Source organism: Camelus dromedarius, chromosome 22 (assembly GCF_036321535.1).
Source record: "Camelus dromedarius isolate mCamDro1 chromosome 22, mCamDro1.pat, whole genome shotgun sequence".
Classification (NCBI taxonomy): Eukaryota; Metazoa; Chordata; class Mammalia; order Artiodactyla; family Camelidae; genus Camelus; species Camelus dromedarius.
In genome coordinates, this window is record NC_087457.1 from 31,246,412 (window position 1) to 31,267,380 (window position 20,969).

At 39.5% G+C, this 20,969-nt stretch overlaps 1 protein-coding gene across 1 annotated transcript in view; it reads left to right on the forward strand.

Annotated features, from left to right (window-relative positions):
• The window catches only part of VEGFC (vascular endothelial growth factor C), an 80,742-nt gene extending 59,977 nt beyond the window's left edge, over positions 1–20,765 (forward strand). The window contains exons 4-7 of the mRNA XM_031440348.2: positions 6,253–6,404; positions 16,610–16,716; positions 17,025–17,358; positions 20,243–20,765. Of these exons, the coding sequence (XP_031296208.1) occupies positions 6,253–6,404; positions 16,610–16,716; positions 17,025–17,358; positions 20,243–20,357 (708 nt within the window). The 3' untranslated portion in view covers positions 20,358–20,765. The remainder of the gene's footprint in view (positions 1–6,252; positions 6,405–16,609; positions 16,717–17,024; positions 17,359–20,242) is intronic.
• The last annotated feature ends 204 nt before the right edge of the window (positions 20,766–20,969 follow it).

Genomic DNA, 20,969 nt, shown 5'->3' on the forward strand with positions numbered 1-20,969 from the left:
CTTAAAAAGAAAAAGCCATTCTAATTTTGTGTTATTTTATAAAGGCATAATGTAATTGCCTATATATTACCAAAAGCATTCCTGATTATACTTGAGTTAAACTGTTTCCTAAAATTGTCTTTTACTGCAAAATTCATAGTAAACCTAAGTACAATGTTCAGCTCTGGAATGAAACTTAGAGGTACTGTTTTGCACTGCCAACAGAGATAGTTCTTACATTAATTAAACAGAATGCTGCCAGTCTGAAGGATTAATTTATCACATGCATATGCATTTAACAAGTGGAATGCAATTTGTTTGGAATCTTTAGCTAAGTAGTATTTGGCAAGCACGGTTGTTGGAAATCAGGTTTTATCCAGATGTGGAAAACCCGTTATCAGAAGTTTAAGAATAACATTTGCCTTAAGAAGAAAATGAATGCATCTATTAAACATACCACTTTTTTCCAACCGAAGGTTCTGATCAAGTCCACAAATTTTATTCAGTCTTTCTAAAACCCCTGTTTGGACTTTTTATTTTAATTGTGGCACTGTATTTACATTTTAAGTAAGACAACATGTAAAATTAATTCAATACTAGATGTAAATCTGTTAGGACCTGTTGTCTCATGTTCTTCCCAGTCTCAATTTAAGTTCTATAGACCCCTGATAGCTGGCCAGGTGGTTAGTATTCTCAGTTGAATTGTTAATAGTAAACCCTCAATTTTTGAATCTTTTCCCATTTTTAGTGAGTATTTCTTTAAATGTTATGTAGTTTTTCTGTCTGACTTTACAGTTATTAACCATCTTTCCAGGGGCTACAGGCTGCATCTATACTTAATTAATGGACCCAAGTTTAGACTATTTAAATTAAATAGGGTAGTGAGGTATTATGCTCTGAAGAGAAACTGGTCGTATTTTGGGATATAAAGAAGTTGTAAAGGAAGGAACTTTTTGTGTCATATCTGTATTCACACAAGTGTTCTTTAGAATTTGGTGCTAAACTGTCATCCAGGACCTTCTCAATAAGGAAGTTCTACACCTTCTTCTTGAATAGCCTGTAAGATAAGTAGAAATGGGAATTGTTACTTAAGAGCTGTTGCTATGCTGGTGTAAACAATCTATTGTTTCAAAATGTGGTTTATTTGAAGTCCATTCTTGTTGGTGGGAATGGACTGTTAAATATTCTTATTAAAGAATTCCAGTAGACATCAAATGGGAGCCTCTCAGTTGGAAATGTTTGTCATTTCCTCTTGTTTATTACAGTTTTACAGAATACACAATCAAAATATTTTTCAGTTTCCAGCATTGTTTAAATGCCATCTTTATGTAAATTCTTTTGATCTCCTCCAAAACCAGCAACTGTTTTAACAGACAACTACTGAGAGAATCACCATCAGTCTCCATAATGAATTTTATTTTTATTTAGATCCTAAATTATATACAAGCTAACACCATCTATTGTTCAAGAACAATTCCCTTTATGGCATAAAACTATTTTAGGAAAACCATATTCAAAATATCAAATTATAATTGTTACCATCAATTAGTATTTACTAATCACACGCATATACATGGAATTATTAGCTAACGCTGAGCATAGTACACAAATGTTGCGCTCTGTGAGCTCAGATCTAGAATAGAAGGTATTGTCTTGCAACATTAAAGCCCAGAACAATCTGACAGCAGTTTAAGGGGTTTTATTATATTAAAGTATGAAGAATCTGTTTATTGTTTCAAACACTGATGTGTTTGGATAGACCTTGACTCTTTGAAAGAAAATTATATTCACTGTGTTGGTTCGGGTCTTTACATAATGACAAGCACAGATTTTATAAGGGGGCTAAACTGCAGGTTCTTATTTTTAAAAAATGTTTTCCTATTTTGGGGAGGGTTTAATTCGATTTATTTATTTTTTTTTTAATGGAGGCACTGGGGATTGAACCCAGGACCTTGTGCATGCTGAGCATGCACTCTACCCCTAAACTACAGGTTCTTACTGACCAACAGCATTTGTGGTAAATTACCTGATATGTTTAAAATTCCAACCTAGTATCATTATATATATTTATATATAAATACGTATCTATATATATATAAGGTTTTTTCCTCTAATTCACTCTCATCTTTCATTTCGCTTCACTGTGAGTTACAGAGGAGCAAAGAGTCATTGATTGATGACTGTTACCTTGAGAGTCTGGCAAGGCATTTGGTGTCTTCCAGATTCTCAATACACAGTTACTGAAAACAAAGAAAGATGTTAAACAAGTTAAAAAATTGTAATTCCTCTAACAAAGATTCAGCTTAGTTTTGAAGAAGGAGAATCATCCAAGCAACCCCACCATGAAATCACTGCCATTATTATCCCTAATTTATAGATAATGAAACGGAGGCTGAGGGAAGTTAGGTAATTTTTCCAAGTCACAGAAGCAGCAAATTTCAGATGCAGGACTCTAGCTGATGTCTGTCTGTTTTTAAAACTAAGATCTTGTTATTCTTAAATCCCTAGTAGAAAAGGGAAGTTGCCAGTTGTTTGAAAAGTTTGTTTATTTGTTTGTTTATGTAGACATGTGAGTTTATAATGTGATTCTAATTGTTAATATATTTCAGTTCAAAAGAAGTTTACATTTTCTGAGCACATACTATCTGATTAGGAAAAAAGGCCTATGGACATCCTTAGTAACATAGGGACTAAATATTGCAATATAAAATTTACAAATTGATGTGTAAAGAAGAAAACAAAAAGGAGTAGAAGCCATAGTTAATCATTTTAAGTGAAAAAAAAGTCGTCAATATGTACACTGAATAGTAGTACAGAAAGAAGTTGGAAAATGAACGAGACCCCTTGAGTGTATGGCACACCTAGCGTAGGCACAAGCCTGTCCCGATGCCCACATGTGTGGTGCACTCTGAGGACGTGTTTCTCATTTTTCTGAAGTTGATAAATGAATAAAACTCAATTATCACATATCTTTCTTCTTTTAGTGTTGATCAAAGACACTTCTCTCTGGACCTTTAAGTTTTTCCACACTGACACAGGCAAGTAGAAAGTTAAGGAAACTACCTGAAACACTCAGGTCAAAATTCGGAGGTAACAGATGTGTTTCAAGAAAAGGTTTTTTACTTTCATTTTTAGACTGCTTATTCCTTTTGATCAAATTAGTTGAATTCAGCTGGCCAGTTGTCTACCTACATTCAAACCAGAGACATTTCTATAATATTGATAATTTTGTTTTATTTAATTAGTTCAACTCTAATTTTTTGTCTTAAACTGCACCACAATTTTAATGCTTTATGAAAATCATCAATTTATAGGGGGGAAAAAACAGTTCTCTAAACATGATTTTTTTTTAAATGTCTCTTTACCTGTCCCTTTATTCCTTTAGTCAGTGTGCTCACCCACACAGATTTCCTCCACCCTTTGAGAGTGAGGGACCAGCTTATTTTAGAGGAAGATGCTTTTTTAATGTGCATTTTACTGACTCCCTGCATCTCCCTAGAACACTCTCCAGAGCCCTCGTTCCTGAGTGCACGCTTGGCGCTTCGGGGCGGGGCCTGAGTGTGGACATTATCCCCCCAGGAGTGGCCGGCGTCTGCCCACGGTCACTGGTAACGCCCGCCCCCTGCGATCTCCCCCCTCCGGCAGTCACGCCAGGGTGGAAGCTGGAAGGGCAGCCGTCGCTGAGGGTAGGACTGATGCTGCTGAGGTTTGTGGGCGGAGACACTCCCTGCTCTTCTGCACCAGCTGTGACCGCGAATGGTGCCTCATCCCTCACTGCCAGCCCTGCTCTGCCTTGTGTCACTGCGGACAGTTAGCACGTCCCGCCGCGACCGCACGCGCGCTGTCGGCAGCCGTGCCCCCCGGGCCGGGCTCTCCGAGCCTGGCGCAGCCTCTCTCCTTGCTCGTCCGCCCTGCGGCCGCTCCTGCCCGCAGCCCCTGCCCCGCCACGGCGCTCAGAGCCGCGCTGGTGCCCCGCTGTCCTCACTGCGTCCTCGTCCTCCCTGAAGGCCTTCGACCCTGCGACCACACACACCCACCTGAAGCTCTCCTGTCTTCGGCTTTATGATACCATCTCTGGTTCTGCCTGTCGGGTCGCTCCTCTTCCCAGACCTCTTTACTGGTTCATTTGCCTTCTTCCACCCCTTACATGTTCCTACTGCCCGGATTTCCATTATTAGACATGTTCTGTTTTCATTCAGAATGACCTCACCAAGTAATCTGGGCAGTCCCCGAGGCTTTAATTCTCCCTTTAATACCAGTGGCCTTCCAGCGGCTCTCTGAAGCTCTAGGTGCGTATTCAGCTGCCGAATAGACATAGAGTCTTCGGCTTTCGTAAGCTGACCTGCACATTTTCCTGCCATTTCCACTATGACAGAATTTAAGCAATTTAGAAATCATATAAATATAAAAATTAAATAAGCAATTTATTCTAAAAATTGTTTATTTTCTAAACCTCCTTTTATTTCTTCTGCAATGCTGGTTCTTAAATGTAGAGTCCAGAGGTGTCATAATAGAAAAACTGTAGTGTATGTAGATAGTTCAGAATTATCTATCTTACAATAGTTCTACCTAGTGCAAAGGATTTCACCAATGGGACATTTTACCTAATAAGAGGTTTCATCCAAACCACATAAACAAATGTCTTTAGAGGAAACTGGTCAAAATCATAATACTGGGTTACGCCGAGGTCATGTGTTGAGATTATTTGTGTAGAACAGAAAGTACTTTGGAAAATATCTAGAATCTTGAGAATATATGCAAATGATAATAACTCCCATCTACGCAGTAATGAAACAACACATCACAATCATATACATTAGCTTATATAATTTTTAAAAGTCTCGTGAATGGGTCAAATTTTGTTCTCAGTTGACTGGTTTTTGAATAAATATTCAGCTTTGAGAAGTTAAATGAACTTTCCAAGTTCACACAACTTATTAGTGGGGTTGCAAATGACAGCACCCTGTCTGGGTGTGGTCCTGTGTCCGTTCCTCCCGAAGCACTTTGCTAAGGAGGAGCTGAACTTTTATTTGAAAATACGATGAATACATTTCAAGTGAAGAAAGGGTGCATTTTATAATTTAGATATTTCCGTATTTCATTCTTCAAAATTCATTTCAATAAATCCTCCTGTAGGCTTGGACAAAATGGGCAACTAATTCTATTCCCTAAATATTTTCAATGATCTTCAACTGTCGGCATTAAATTACAGCAAGGAGCCAAACCACAAGGCTCTGAAGTGTGTCATCTCTTTTTAGCACCACTTAGATTTCCAGAAAGGTACCAGATAATGTGTGATTCAACTATAGTTAAATGACAGTGAACTGATCTTATCAGGCAGGTAATGGCCAGGATTTCACTTTTACCATTATTACTGATCATCATTTAGATTTCAGACCCCTTGGTGTTTAAATCCACTACATTTTACTTAATCACTGATATATTTGTGTATTCAACTTAAAACACTGTTTTTAAGGAAGGAAGAGGAAAACTGAAGTTCTCCATAAATAAGGCAATCAGAATGAGATTTTAGTTACACTAAATGCTGAAACTAATTCACCGTCATGTATAATGTCCTACCCTATTTTAAACTTATATTTTCATAATGCCTTTGTCAGCGTAGCAGAAACAATGCTTTACCTGTTAAATCATGACTGTGTTTATTTTTCTTTTAAACATAATAAATTCATAAGCTATCTCAGATACCTGCAAGGCTACTTTGAGTTTGAAATTTAATTTGGAATGAAAATCAATTTTACGTCTCTGTATTTGATGTCTGTGGTTTACATAAAATAGGACTTAGCCAACCATTTCTAGGTTGTGTGACCAATAGCTTTGCTCTTACATCACAAAGATATTTATGTTTGTGCCACTTTTTAAGCCCCTGGAATAATCTAGGACTGGAGATGGTCCTTTTTCCCTTGAGCACCTTGGTGTGTCAATCTCTGCTCCGATATCATTAGTTGGTTATCAAAATTCTAATATGCTTTATAATAGGGACATGAGATAAGCATATGGACTATTGATTATTCTGATAAAGGATATTGATCAGAATAATATTGAGCTGATAAAGGATATTGATCAGATTGCGTCTGGTGCAAAACAGTTTTATGTTGTAATCATAAAAATAAAACCTTTAGCATCCTTCATATATTATGCAGCACTACTGAATTATAAAGAGTTAATCTCACTCTTTTTGGACTCCAACATTTACCATAAAAATGCTTTATAGCATCTATGTAATTGTTTCTTCTTTTTGTCCCTTCTTTGTAGTTGTTTGAAATTACAGTGCCTCTCTCTCAAGGCCCCAAACCAGTAACAGTCAGTTTTGCCAATCACACTTCCTGCCGATGCATGTCTAAGCTGGATGTTTACAGACAAGTCCATTCCATTATTAGACGCTCCCTGCCAGCAACACTACCACAGTGAGTATGAATTAAATCTGCTTTTTTTCTGCATCCTCTACTAATATAAAATTATTTCCAAGTAAGCACAGTTGATTAAAAGAATTTTTGTGAAATCTGCTATGATATACTTCTGCACCAAATAAAAAAGAAGATAAATTTAAAAGCACACCATGAAAATAAAATTAAACTGAAACAGGAAAACCCACGCTACAGACAAAATAGCTCACAATATGTAAGAAGTATTTCTATGGAATGACACATAAGACACCAGCATCCCACATTCAGCGTTCATGAAGTTGGGTGTGCAAACTCACAGATACTAAAACTGAAAATGTTTGAGCCCAAAATGTTTGGTCCACAACAAAAAGTAAATATAAATAAATTATTTTACATATATTAGCATTCAGTCTCCTTTCTCCAATCTCAATCTGTTTTTCTCTCTCTATCTTTTTTTTTTTTAATTTCAGCACGGATTGAATATTGAGGTATTGATTAATACTTGAAGTAATTTTCTTTTACTATTACCTCTAATTAACAAAGTAACATTGGCCATTCAGATTTCCTTCCCATCCTATTTATTAGTTTGGTAAATGGCTGTATGTGCTTCAGTAGATCTTATAGAAGGACCTAGATAGACCACCAGGTATTGAATAGTTTATAATGAATTATTATGGCCTGCCGTCTGAGATCTAGGAACTTTCTGCGTTCTGCCCCCAAAATGAGTGTGCAGCTCTTTGTTCTTTAGGACAGACAGTGCATGTGGAATGTGCGTGTAAACAAACCTGACATAACTCTAGCATTTGTAACAAAGGCATAAATAAATGGATGGGCAAACATATATATTACAGAAGATCTTTTTTAGAAACCATGCACTTTAGGGGACTTGACAATAAACGTGATGTGCTAATTAGCAGTTTTCCCTGTTGGTTCTCTTGGGGCTGCTTTATTTAGTGTGACATACAGGAAGCCTTATCTTTCCAGGGACACTGGAGGAAAAACTCAAGGATCACCTGATTTGGCAGACAGAAAGAGAAGTTCTTACAGGCATCTGTGCATACATTCACGCTGACGCAGGGGGAGACAAGGGCCCTGAATCAGGACCTGCCATTTCATGCACACAGCCCTGGGAGTTCTGGTCACCCTTCTCCCTTGGCAACTCATCCATTCTAAGCACGTCAGTCCTTATCTACATGCTGACGGTTTCCACAATTACAGTTCAGGAGGACCATACTGGTGACTTATAATACTTTATCTAAGTCTCTTTTATGTCTCTGTGTTTATATCAGACATAACACATGAAAAATCAAAGATTTATCAAGCCCTTTTATTTACCTCTGCATTATTCAGAACAGTGTTCTCTCATATTCTTTGAGGCCTTGAAATCACACAGGTGTCATTACTTACTTCTTTCCTTATAATGTCCCCAAACACTGTTGATTACTTGAGGGGAGAGGGGAGACATCCGCTCTGACCTGAACTTCAGTTCCACTTCCGTCACTGCCATCCTTATCCGCTTTGTTCGGTCTGCATTTCTGATTTAATGTAGTGGCTTCGATACTAGCTTCCTTGTATCAACTATGTCCCCAGCTCCTCTGTGATGTCGCAAGTAAGCTTTCGAAGGCATCATCGCATTCATCTGACCAGAAACGGCTTCTGAAAAAACTGGGCACAGATTTTCCACCTCTCTCTTCTGGTATCAGCCTTTTTTTCTCGTTTTTCTTCCCATTATTCACCAAGTCTGTGTTTCACAAAGTCTGATTCCCCGAACACTAAGCTCATTTCCTGCTCTGTATCTTGTTTCTATTCCAGCCTGGCTTAAAATAAATTTCCTTTCTTTTCTGCCTTTCCAAAGCCCTCTCCGTTTCTCAGAGTTCAGGTAAAGGTCTTTCTCCTGCATTTGTCTTGTCTGAATGCCACGGCCACCTCTCCGTCTGGAATACCCAGAGCGATGACTATCTTTACTTTGTCCTTGCACCGATGTTTAGGGGTCTGTACAAGTTGCACGTGAACCTGGACTGGAAGAGTGTTTTAGGTAGGTTTATGTCTTCTATAGTGTCCAGCTAATAACACTTAAAAATAATCAAGCCATTACTACTTTCAGCTTGTAACACACACGGTCTCATTTAACCTTGACAAAAATCATCTATGAAGTTAGTAGTAGTAAGAGCCTTACTTTACAGATGAAGCAGGTAATCACACTCTAAACTTAGGGGCTAAACAGATACACTGCACTGATCAACAAATGGCTTGTTAAATAAAATAACTTACTTATCTGTATATAGCTCAGAGCAATTGCCAATTTTACTCATGTGTCCATCATCACTTATTCATATAACTACGATACTAAATCCTGTTTAAGGTCAAGAAAAGACAAATGTTTAGAGCAAAAAGAGCTTGGATCTTAGAAAAGGCCAGAGCTGAATTAAGGTCTGCCACTAGTTAGCAGTTTAAGATTGGGAATTTCATGTCTCTGAACCTCAGTTTGCTTGTATTTGAAATGTAAGGATGTAAAGAGTATTGGAGGAAATACTGAATGCTTTTGCAGTGACTGGTTAGCATAGTGCCCGGCCATCTACCGGTCAGTCAGTAAAGGGCAGATTGATTATTACCGTTAAGATTCATGTTGGATTCATTTCCTTGTCTGTGTGCTTTTCAGTATGCTTTACTACATACAATAAGAAATGTATTTTCTATTCCAAGCCAGTATCCACATAACTACGTGTGTATGTAATATCCATATGTATAAATATGGATGTGTGTCATATATGTTACATACATAATTTAAAGTAGACAACTATATACCATAATATATAGTTAGTCCTATAAAAGTAAACAAAGTATTGTTTTAAAATACTTCCTGTATTGTAGTGCTGTTCAACTTTTTTTCATTATCACCCCCTAAGGATTCTTTTACAGACATTTTTTTCTAATCACCTCCCCTATGAAATTTTAATACCAGACATATTTATATCTCTTTACATACTTAAAGTATATCTGGGCTTTGTACATTAAAAATGAAGTAGAAAGCATCCTTTTTTATTCACTGTAGGATTGAAAATGACAAAATAAAATTTTTACAGTGAAAGTTTAATTAAAAATGTAAAAGTGATTAACATTGAACATAACTGTATAACTGTTTGCTGAGAAACATTTAAAGTAATTTATTTACTTATATAAATGGTAATGTATCAAATTACATATGGAAATTAGCAACTGGTATAAATGTATAACAATGCAAACATAATAATCCTTAAAACATTCTAAATAATCATTTTCCAGCAAAAGTAAAATAATTTTTTTCAATAATTTCTTTAAAAATGTTTAGAAAAATTAAAAATTTTAAACTTCCGCTCCATATGAGAAAACGATGTTAAACTTGTATAGTTACGAGATACTCATTTAGATAGTTTGGACTTTTTTTCTTCTCAGCATTTGACATAGCAATGGTTTGAGTAACTTTTGTAGAATTGAATAATAAGATAATTCTAAACTTAAAAAACTTCTTAAAGCTCAAGTCACATGCAAAAAGGATCAAGCATAAGCAGTGGCCACAAGGCAGCCCACGGACACACCCAGGCACCCCCCACTCTGTGACTCTGAGATGGAGCACCTGGCCCAGGGGAGGTCCTCCAGTCACAGCCATTTATTCACTACAACTTTGTAGCCTTGTCCTGCATACACTTGGGGTATCTTCCAGTGCCAACATTCATGTGATAGCCAGTAAAACTCAGTAGAAATTAAATACTAAAGAATGAGATTTTGTTGGTTTTGAAGGGCCAGAGGCCACTGTCAGATCTAAGGTTCCTCCTCCCCAGCACCCAGTTTCCCCCTCCTTACCGTTGATAATATTCCCATTACAAAGGCATGCCTTATTCCATGGGATGCACTCCAATACTTTTTTTTTCCTATTGTTTCTCTTTTTTAAAATGTTGGTCTCAACCTATTATGAATTGTGACTCACAATTTAATTAAAAAACTGTTACAGTGATAATGTAACATGGGTACATGTTGATAAATGCAAAACTGTGTTTTAAAATCATTACCTTTGTTAAGAGTTAAGAGGAAAGGCCAGCACCATGGTTAAAATGAAGAGGACGAACAAAACCAAGTGTGGGCGATGACGTGGTGCAGTTGGCACACTCGTGTATCACAGACGGGAATGTAAAATGGTGTCACCACTTGGCAAACATTTTGGCAGACGCTTGTAAACTTGAACACATACTTACAATGTGATCGATAACTTCTCTTCCTAGGTATTTACCCAGGAGAAATAGAAACATACTTCCACACAATGATTTGTAGACAAATGTTCATATAAGCTTTATTAGCCAATAACTGGGAATAATCCAACTAGCCCTCAAAGGTAAATGAATAAACAACTTGTAGTGTGTCCGCACAGTGGAGTGTTACTGAACAGTCTAAAAAGGATGAACTGTTGATACACACAACAGCATGAATGGATCTCACAGACAGTAAGCCAACTGAAAGAAGCTAAGCTACAAAGAATACATACTGTATGATTCAATTTACATGAAACCTTAGAAAACACAAATATAATTTAGACTCAGAGAAAACAATTCATTAGTTACCTGAAGATGCTGGTGGTGGACATTGACTGGGAGGAGCAAAGGGAACTTTCTGAGGTGATAGAAATGCTCTATATTTTGATGGTGGTGATAGTTACATGGGTGCGTACATTTGTAAAAAGACAATGAATTTAGAATAGGAGATTTTACTGGATGCAAATTATTCCTCCATAAAACTGATTTTTGAATGCCAAGAGAAAAAGACCCCTTTTATTAACTGTCATTTTGAAATTAGCTTTAGGTTCAAAATGGTAGATGTCCCAAGATCTTTATGGTGACACTAGTGGGAGGGCTACCCAGCACTGCTTTATGTAGGGGTTGAAATTTCACTCAGAGGCAACAATGTCCCAGTTCTGTTCCCTCCCTGCCCTCACGCACCACGGTCGGGAAGAAGACAAGGCATGTCTTTTCCAAATGGACAATACACTATTTACATTTTTATGAAGTTAAATAAGAAACAGACCATCTGTTTTGCATTATTTATGAACAAGCATAACTAAGTAATTAAAAGAACCATCCACAAAGTGAGTCATGCATAAAATAATTATTGAGCCTCTAAAATGGACAGAGGATGTCTCTAGGTACCGTGAGAGAGGACAGAGACCAGCTTGGCTGCGTCTGACCGCAGGGCACTCACGGTCCAGGGACAACACGGGTTCCACTGAGCAGTCTCAGTGTCAGCAGCACCGAAAAATCATGAATTCCAGAAGAGGGTCTTTCTAACAGAAAAGTTAGCCATCAATTTTCATATTGATGTTCTCACAGATTATTCTTTTCCCAATGATTTCTTCTTGTATTTTCCTGCAAATTGAATTCCATGAATTTCCACGGCCCCTTTCAAAATGGAGACTCTCCTTTTATGGAGGGAGCCACCTGTGATTAAGAAGTGATGCCTTAGGATCTTCTGCTTGGTAGAGGCAGTGTTCACTCACTCATTCATATTTATGTTGAGTCTTCTCGGTGCATAGTAGTGTAATAGGAAACGTAGGATATTTTTAAAATGGATAATATTATTTCTTAACTAAAGCAGCTTATGTACCAGAGTACAAATACACACAAATCTATCTAACATAGTAAGTATATAATACACAATGCCCTGCTTCACTCAGTCATTCAACAAACAGTTTTTGTGTGCCTGCTAGGTGCTACTGTTGTGCTCGGCTACAGAAATAGAAAGATAGACAGGATTGCTGCCCCAAAAGACATCCTGTGAGTGAGTCAGACTGTACACAGAAGACTGGAATTCATGTGGTAGAGGAGGTTGTGCCGGATGTTCGGCTGGAGCTCAGAGTGTGATGGAGACTGTCGGCAGGGCTCAGAGAGAAAGCAGAATTGCATGCTCCACCCCAAGGGTGGACTTCTTCTCTCCTTCTCGTCAAGCCTCTCGGGAACCTCTAGACGATACATGTAGGGATGGGATATTTACACTTTATGTTATAGAAAGAACAGCCTGGAGGCAACGTAGTAGGTAGACTGGAGAAGCAAAACAGGACTTGGAAAAATTGGAGAGGAAGCTTCGGAAATAATCCAAGAGAGGAATGATAGGAGTGGGAACCAAGGCAGTGGGTAGTGAGGATGGGAAGAAAACAGGTGGAAAGACACTTGAACCAAAAGAAAGCGTATGACTTGGGAGTGGCGTGTGTGGGACGACAAAGCGCGAGAAGCGGAGGGTGAAACCGCGTGGATGATGTTCAGAAAGACAGGGAGCGCCTGTTCCCGGGAAGCACAGGGCTGAAAAGGACAGCTGAGTCTTCACATACATGTACGTTAGGTTTCTGTGGTATCTCTAAGAAATCAAGGCGAAACGTTCAGGAGACAGTGAACATGGAGCAGGGAGACACTGGGGGGCATGCACACAGGGTAGCTACCAGTATGGACTGGTACTTAGAGCCACTGGAAGAGATGAACCCAACCAAGGAACAGTATCATGGGGAATATGAATATTTAGGAAACGGAGAAACAACAGACATGCAAGAGATGGAGTGAGGGAAGGCAGTCAGAAGAATTAGGCATAACAACTGGGAGAGAGGTGTATTACCAAATCCAAAAACTATTGCAAAAGCCAACGAGAGTTCAAGGAAAGAAGTGGTGAGAGGATCAAATATCAGAAAAAGCTTCAGAGTGATTAGGACCAACTCCATGAGCTGAAGGACATGAGATAGAGATAACATGTGTTTATTAATCACCTACTGTGTGCTAGGCACAGAGAGGGAGGGTGTGGTTTGAGGAAGAGGGAGAGAAAACGAGAGTGAGAGAGAGAGAGGAGTTCCCAATTTCAGGAGAAACTGAAGCCAAGAGATCAAGTGACTCCCCAACATCACACAACTGAAAATGTAGCAAAGCAGATCCAGGCTAAATCTGGAGCCAGTCCATTCCTTTGGGGATGCTGTCATCACTGCATTTTTAATTTCTTTAAATTAAAAAGAAAAAAACCTACAAATAAAGGACAAAAAAAAATGACATATCCTTCTACCCCAGTTCAAAATTTAAGAAACATTTTGTCATATTCACTTAAGATACAACCCAAAGCCCCAGTCACCGTTCTTCATCCTCTATTTCCAGAGATAACCACTACTCAGAAACTGTATTATTTTCATTTAGACTTTCCTACTTTTATGGCATGTGGGTGTACTGACATACCACAAGAGATTACATAGTACAGATGTGAGTGTTTAAATTTTGTAAGTTAAAATTGTGACATCACTTTTTTGTCTCAAAAAAGTGTGTATAATCATATTGATATCTGTAGGTCTAGTTTGTTCAATAGCTGTATAGTTTTCCACTGGATGGATGGATGGATGGATGGATAGATAGATAGGAAGAACTTTTTCACGCTTATTCTGTGACAACATACCATAGGGAAGGCAAGATACCACCCATTGGGAAAAGAACAAAATCAAATGACTTACCACATTTGAGAGACAGTGCCGTGAAGTTAACTTTATCCTGTAGTAAATTTATTGGTTAGTTAATCGGTTTTCATTGACAGTGTTCCTAAAGGAAATAGCACATTCTAGGGAATAGACTCGAATAATTCCGTCGGGTTTTGATCTAAGAGAGCAATAGGAGATAAATCACAAGGACAGCGTAAGACTTTGCTCCTGGAGGCTGAAGCACCAGCCCACGTCTCACCTGCCGTGTCTCTTAGAGGTGGTGGAGAAGCACAGGGAGTTTCTGGGTAGAGGAAAGGCAGACTGTTCACATGGCCCAGGTACCTGGAGTTGCGTTCATGGGTAGTGAAGCTAGAGGATGTGTACTATTTCAGCCTGACTAGGAGGCTCTCTCAGTCTCTGGGAGAAGGTCATGCTGTGGTCAGAAAGACAGAACGGAGGAGTGAAAAAAGATGAGAAAACTGATAAATCTAACCTGAAGGCTAATTTGTGATTTTGCTTGTTTACTGTTTTTCATTTCTTTTACACAAATGTTGACATTGTTTTACTAAGATACCCAATAAAGCAGACTTTCTTCTAAGAAGTTAGAGTTATTCAAGCTTATTAGGAAAATTTCATTCTTGTGAGAACTCATCTTTTCTCCAAGAAACAGTCATTTTATAGCCGAGACAACGTTTGACTTGGAATTTGAGTGTCTTTGGACTATTAATCTGTAACAGATCCTCAGTCCTAATGCTTAAAAGCTTGAATGTCCATGAGGTTTTTTTTCCCATTTGTTTTTTTTTCCCTTTTAATTTGAAAATTGTACAGTGTTGCTTTGTTTAAAAATGGAGATAAACAGAATAGCAATTATAGTTTAATTTTAATAAACTATATCAGAGCAGGAATGCAGGGGTAAAATATCTGCCAATTAAATTGGACAGAATCTTGCACCAGTTGGTCAGAAACTACCTTTTTTCCCCAGCATTTTAAAGCATGCATTTTTATTTTGCCCTGAAAATGTCCTTTTTGCAAGTTCAACCCCCTTAGGTCCATATGCAGTTATTTTTGAGACCTTAATTAGTATGTCTATTCACCCTCCCTACAAAGCTGATGACCTAAATATTGTCTAATACCATTTGAGCACCTACCTGTGATATGAATGGATTTACCAATGGAACTCAGGCCTTTGGGCCGTCTTGTTTCTGCTTCCTAAAAGATAACGATGCAAAGCACGGCTTTCCTATGGCTCACTAACCGACTGGCAGAAATTACAGCAAAAAGTACATGGCAGAGCAGATTTCATCAGTACATTGTCTGCACTAAGGCTGTGTCTGTAATGTTACCCATAGAAAGGGGCTATTAGAGCAGAGATTTTGTGAAGCTTAATTTCAAGTTCATCCAAATCACCTTGATGATTATTTTTAATAAATGTCCATAGTATTAGACCAAATCTACCAGTCATTTTCTAAAAATTTCAATAAACTTTTTTAAAAAGCAATTTTCGGTTTATAGAAAACCTGAGCAGAAAGTAGAGTTCCCCGTTACTCTCCTCCCCTAGTTTCCCGTTACTAGCATCTTGCCTTAGTGTGGTACGTTTGTGACCACTGATGAGCCAATATTGATACCGTATTAACTAAAATCCATTATTTACATTAGTATCTTTTTGTTGCACATTGCATGGATTTTATCAGATGTATAATGACAGCCACCATTATATTCTCATACAGAATGTTTCACTGCCCAAAAGTCCCCTGTACTCCAGCTGTTCAGCCCTGCCCCTCTTCCCCTGAAACATGGCCATCAGTCAGTCATTTTGATGTCTTATCAGCCCTCTGATGCCCTCAGCAGGTGTTCTTTTGTTGTCATTGTTTTGCTTTGTTTGTGTTTTTGTTTGTGAATGAAATGTGGCTGTGATGAGCTAATGAGACCAGTGACTACTGACGGACGTTTTTACTGAGTTCCTGGTTACGTTTTCCCATTTCTCTGTTCTAATTCTGTTAATTTAAATATGACAAACTGATAAAGGCAGTAACTCCTAGATTCCCATTGTTTCAACCTACCATACTTCTCTCAACCTTGTATCCAAGCAAATACCAAAACAATTAAATTTAAAAGAGGAAAACACACAGGTAGAATACCATTTCAGCTCAGCTCCAACTAATGCCAGACAGAGGCAGTAGTGTGTCTCCATTCCTTAAGTACTGACTTGGAGGGTCAGGGAATTTGCAAGTCTATAAAAACCCCAGTGCCAGAAAGTAGAGAAGATGAGAATCCAAAAAACTGTATGCACAAAATAGCCGACCATGATGTTCAGGGCACAGGAGCAGTAATTGTCACCCAGCATGCAGAATTTAATCTAACAACATACTTGGAAAGATTAATCTTTTAAAATTTCAGAAGGGAGATCAATGGCAAAATAAGATTTTTATCAATAATTCTATTCTCTAGCACACATACCCTTAAATTTTTGTCCGCTGGTTTTAATTAGCAAAAAAAGCAATAGCTAGCAAACCAGTCGAGTGAAGGTTTTAAATAATTAATGAAATAATTATTAGAAAAGCATCTTTGTCCTCCGTACAGATGATAAGCAGGATTGTGGTTGTGCTGGTGTGTGGGAATGTTCCCATTTCATTTCACATATTCTTACATCATCTTAAGGCTTTTTCACAAGCATGGATGCATCGATTTTGCAATTCACAGGTAAGGAAAGAGATGCTCTGTGTACCGCTTACACTCCTGCCTAGCCCGTCTGTCTCTCCCACAGGTGCCAGGCTGCAAACAAGACCTGCCCCACGGATTACGTATGGAACAGTCACGTCTGCAGGTGCCTGGCGCAGCAAGATTTTATTTTTCCCTCTAACGCTGGAGACGGTAAGCCAACTGATGCTTTACAGACTACACGCCTGGGGTCTCTATTTTTGATTAACACATATTGTAACATTAAAGTCACCCGTCCAATGTCATCATGCTTTGAAATAAGTCACGACAAAACAGGACATCGCCTGCTTCGTATTGGTATTATTTTGAATGTCTTTGTAGAGGACCTTACCCGGGTTCGTACACAACCCTTTCATGAACAACATGGAAAGGAAGACACTTTTAAATGGCTTTTTATCGTTTCACACCACCCCCAGCACCAGGTAAGGCAGAGTAAAGATGTTCTGACTGTGTCTGTCTAGACCCTGCAGGCGGATTCCACGACGTCTGCGGGCCCCGCAAGGAGCTGGACGAGGAGACCTGCCAGTGTGTCTGCAGAGGCGGGCCTCGGCCTCCCAGCTGTGGGCCCCACAGGGAGCTGGACAGACACTCGTGCCAGTGTGTCTGTAAAAACAGACTCTTCCCCAGCGCGTGTGGGGCCAACAGAGAGTTTGATGAAAACACGTGCCAGTGCGTGTGTAAAAGAACCTGCCCAAGAAACCAGCCCCTGAACCCTGGGAAATGTGTCTGTGAATGTACAGAAACGCCACAGAAATGCTTCTTAAAAGGAAAGAAGTTTCAGCATCAAACATGCAGGTAAGGGGCCTTCTTAAAGAGTATTCATGTCCTCTTACTGGAAATCGTTTTCTCAACCAAAACATCAGTCCCTTGTTGGAATGGGACCGGTTAAAATTGGAGGGTGAATTCTGATATTTTGTAACCAATGCTAAACGCTCGTGAGACTGTGTTTGCTCCCCTCAGAGAGCAAGACAGGAGCCCTGCGAACCAAACCCAGGTCCCAGCTCGGAATGCAAACCTGACGGCCCCAGAGGCTGAGGCTGAGCTCTCAGCGTGACGTAGGGGACAGAGGCCTAGGACGGCCACCCGTGGAGGATTTTCAGGATCTTCCAGGCGGTGCCACCTGCCCCCACCAACAACGGTGATGCCGTCAGTTGTCACTCCGGACAGCTGTTCTAGGTGCAGGGTCCGTGGCACCAGACTTACAGGGGACAGGGTGGTATCTGGAAGGGAAAATAGTTAAGCTAACTCTGTAATGGACTTAGACAAACGAAGTAATATGTTATTAAAGGTCACTCAAGACGTTCCTTAAACCTCGATTTTGCTTCCTTCTTCACCAAGAGAAAAATGAGTCCCCTGGACTCAAAACACTTTCGGTGTGAATCCCTGAACTTCCTCCTCTTAGATCTGGGAATAAGCCAGGCCTGGGATTTTGACATTTCCTCCCACTTTCCTTCAGCGTTGCTCTGCTGGCCACGCCTTTTCTCTTCCATACCTACAATGTCCTCAACTGCTATCCTTTCCCCTCGATCTATAAACGTGCCCAAATTTCTTCTATTTTGTTTGCATCTTACTTTGATTCTGAGCATTCCTTAGCAGCCGTGCTCTGTCCTTGTCTCCCAACCAGGCATTTGGCATTTGTGTGCTCACCTCTTTTCTTCTCTCACTTGGTCAACCAGCTGCAACCTGGTTTGTGCCCTGATTTCATGGTAATGTTCTGTTTAAGGTATGAGGAGGCCCTTCGTCCCCAAATCCAGGGGACAATTTGGTCTTTCCGTAACCTGTGTTTTCTGTGGCTTTTCTTTGGGCCCTCCTCGTCGTTGGCTGAGACAACGTTGCGTGTTCCTGGTTGTCCTTTAGTTTTCGGGCCACTTGTTCTCCATCCCCCTCACTGGGATCTCTTCCTTCTCCCACTCTTTGCAGATGGAAATAACGCCCTTTCAGCAGATGATTACTATTAACACGACTTAAAACTTAGCTTTCGCTGACGTACGGTTTAGTGTCTGCATGAATGTTCATTATTACTTTTTTCTTCAGTAAATGCAGTGTCCTTCTTTTTGATTGTCAAGAGTTTGTGCTCCCATGACAATGTGTATTTCCGATGCTCCATCCACACTGACACGTTAGCTGCTGCATTAAGGAGACGTCCATGAACCTAGGTGTCTCGCTGATGACATTTTCCTTCCTGATCATTTCAGAAGACCTTATTGGGACCCTTTTATTTCCTTTTTAGACTGTCTTGAGCAATAACTGTATTCCAATTGTACTTGCATACCCTACTCTAATTACCAAAAGGATAATTTCGAAAATGCGGCAGAATATAGACGCAAAATCTTATTAAAGATTATTAAACCCTTTTGCATGCTGAATCCAAGTGAACCCAGTTTATATTGAAAAGCCTGAAACTCCTGTTCACGTAAAACTAACCAGCCATTATATTTTTCTGCAGAATTCTTGTATCAACTCGGTAGAAAAGATTTCTATCACTGTGTTGCTCCTCAGATCATACATTGTTTCTTAATGGCTTTCTATGTGCTGAAACTCTCCCCATGCTCATTTTTCTAAGTATGTAATTCCAGGTTTTATGCGTATATTGAAGCAAAAAAAGAGTTTAGTATTTTGAAAATATGTCTGCTCCTCATTTCCTCTTCCTATTTATTCCGAACGTGCGGCGGGCAGAGCACACGTTCTGTGGGTCATTGCCTGAGCCAGCAAGTCTCACTGACCGTTGAGAATGGCATCGTTTTAGTAAAGCAGTGCCAGTGGCCTTACAGTGATGCGTTTGTATTTAGAAGTAAAAATAAACAAACAAATAAGTACCATTTTAACTAGGTATGCTTTCTGGAGCAAAAGAAATGAAATTTTAAATTTCAGAATCACACGCATGGTTTTTCTGTCGAGCATTTTTGATTTCCAGGTTACCTGGCATTTTCCTCCGCACATCCATCCCCACTGCCACGTTATGTTTACACGCCCTCCAAAAAGTCCTTCAGAGTAGCTGCCGCTCAGCGGAGCAACAGGGCCAATGATGTTATTGGCTTTTGGGTCTTTTGTCCTTTCACCACTACTGGACATTCAGGGTAAGGAGAGGGACTCTACCCACAATGAATATGGTCCCTCCCTGGCCCTCCCCCGGCCCTCACTGTTGTCACATGGAGCCCACGTGTAGAAGGCAGGGAGGGCCACCAGCCTGCAGCCAGCCAGCTGCCGGCCCTGCCAAGACACAGTGAGGGTGGGGCCCTCACTGCGGACCACAGCCCTGCCAGAATGGCTGGGTTTAATCACTCCGAAGTCTGGGTTCCAAACGAGTCCCAGATTCTTGTGAATTCTGCCACGCTTATGTGATCACGCTAAATATTTGCTCTGAGAATTTTTTATGTTTTATGTTACTTTCATCCACAAGGCAGAGAGCACTTCAAAAGAGCTCATGCTAACAACACCTCGTTCTCCCATTTGTTATATCTGCAAGCAAGACTTTTTTTTTAAAGGTTTTTCCATTCCTCTTAAAGTTTGTAATTCCAGGCACAAACTTTAGCATTTTATAAACTGAAGGACAATTTTATGATAAAATGAGTAATTTTGGTCTACTTTGAAACTTAGAAAAGCAGAGAAGTGCATTCGTAGCAGAACAAACTTCATCTCCTTGGTCTCTAACGGAAGCATGTTCCTCCTTGTCCCCCAGTTGTTACAGACGGCCCTGTACGAATCGAGTGAAGCACTGCGAGCAGGGACTTTCATTTAGTGAAGAAGTGTGTCGCTGCGTCCCGTCTTACTGGAAAAGACCGCACATGAATTGAGATGGTCCTCTTTTCTAGTTCGTCATTTTCCTAGCATGGGAAACTGTGTCATCACCACCTTAGAACCATGAACAGAGACACTTTGTGGGACCCTGGTAACAAAGCTGAAAGTCAGTTTCCTGAACCATGTGGACACATGTTACAGAAATGGACTGGAGCTTATCTGCAAAGGACCTCTTTAAAATGCTGGTTTTCTGCCAGTGACCGAACATCTGAGGTTTTTCTCTTGTGATTTAAAAAAAAGAAAAAAAAAAAAAAAGAAAGAATAATGACTATATAATTTATTTCCACTAAAAATATTGTTTCCGCCTTCATTTTTATAGCGATAACAACTGGTAAAGCTCACTGTGATCAGTATTTTTATATCATGCAAAATATGTTTAAAATAAAATGAAAACTGTATGATAAGCTGGTAAGTTCAGTCCATTACCGTCTTACCCTATGAGCAAAACTTGAGATTGTGAAAACATTCGTCTCCCTGTTACCTCTTCCTTTTCCTCTAGGCAGATGTCAGGTTTTGACTGCTGTGGAAGAATGCGGGCCTGTAAAAGAAGGCTTCAGAGGGACAGCAATGGCTGTTCCGTTTTAGTTAAATTCACCCCTTACTAGAGT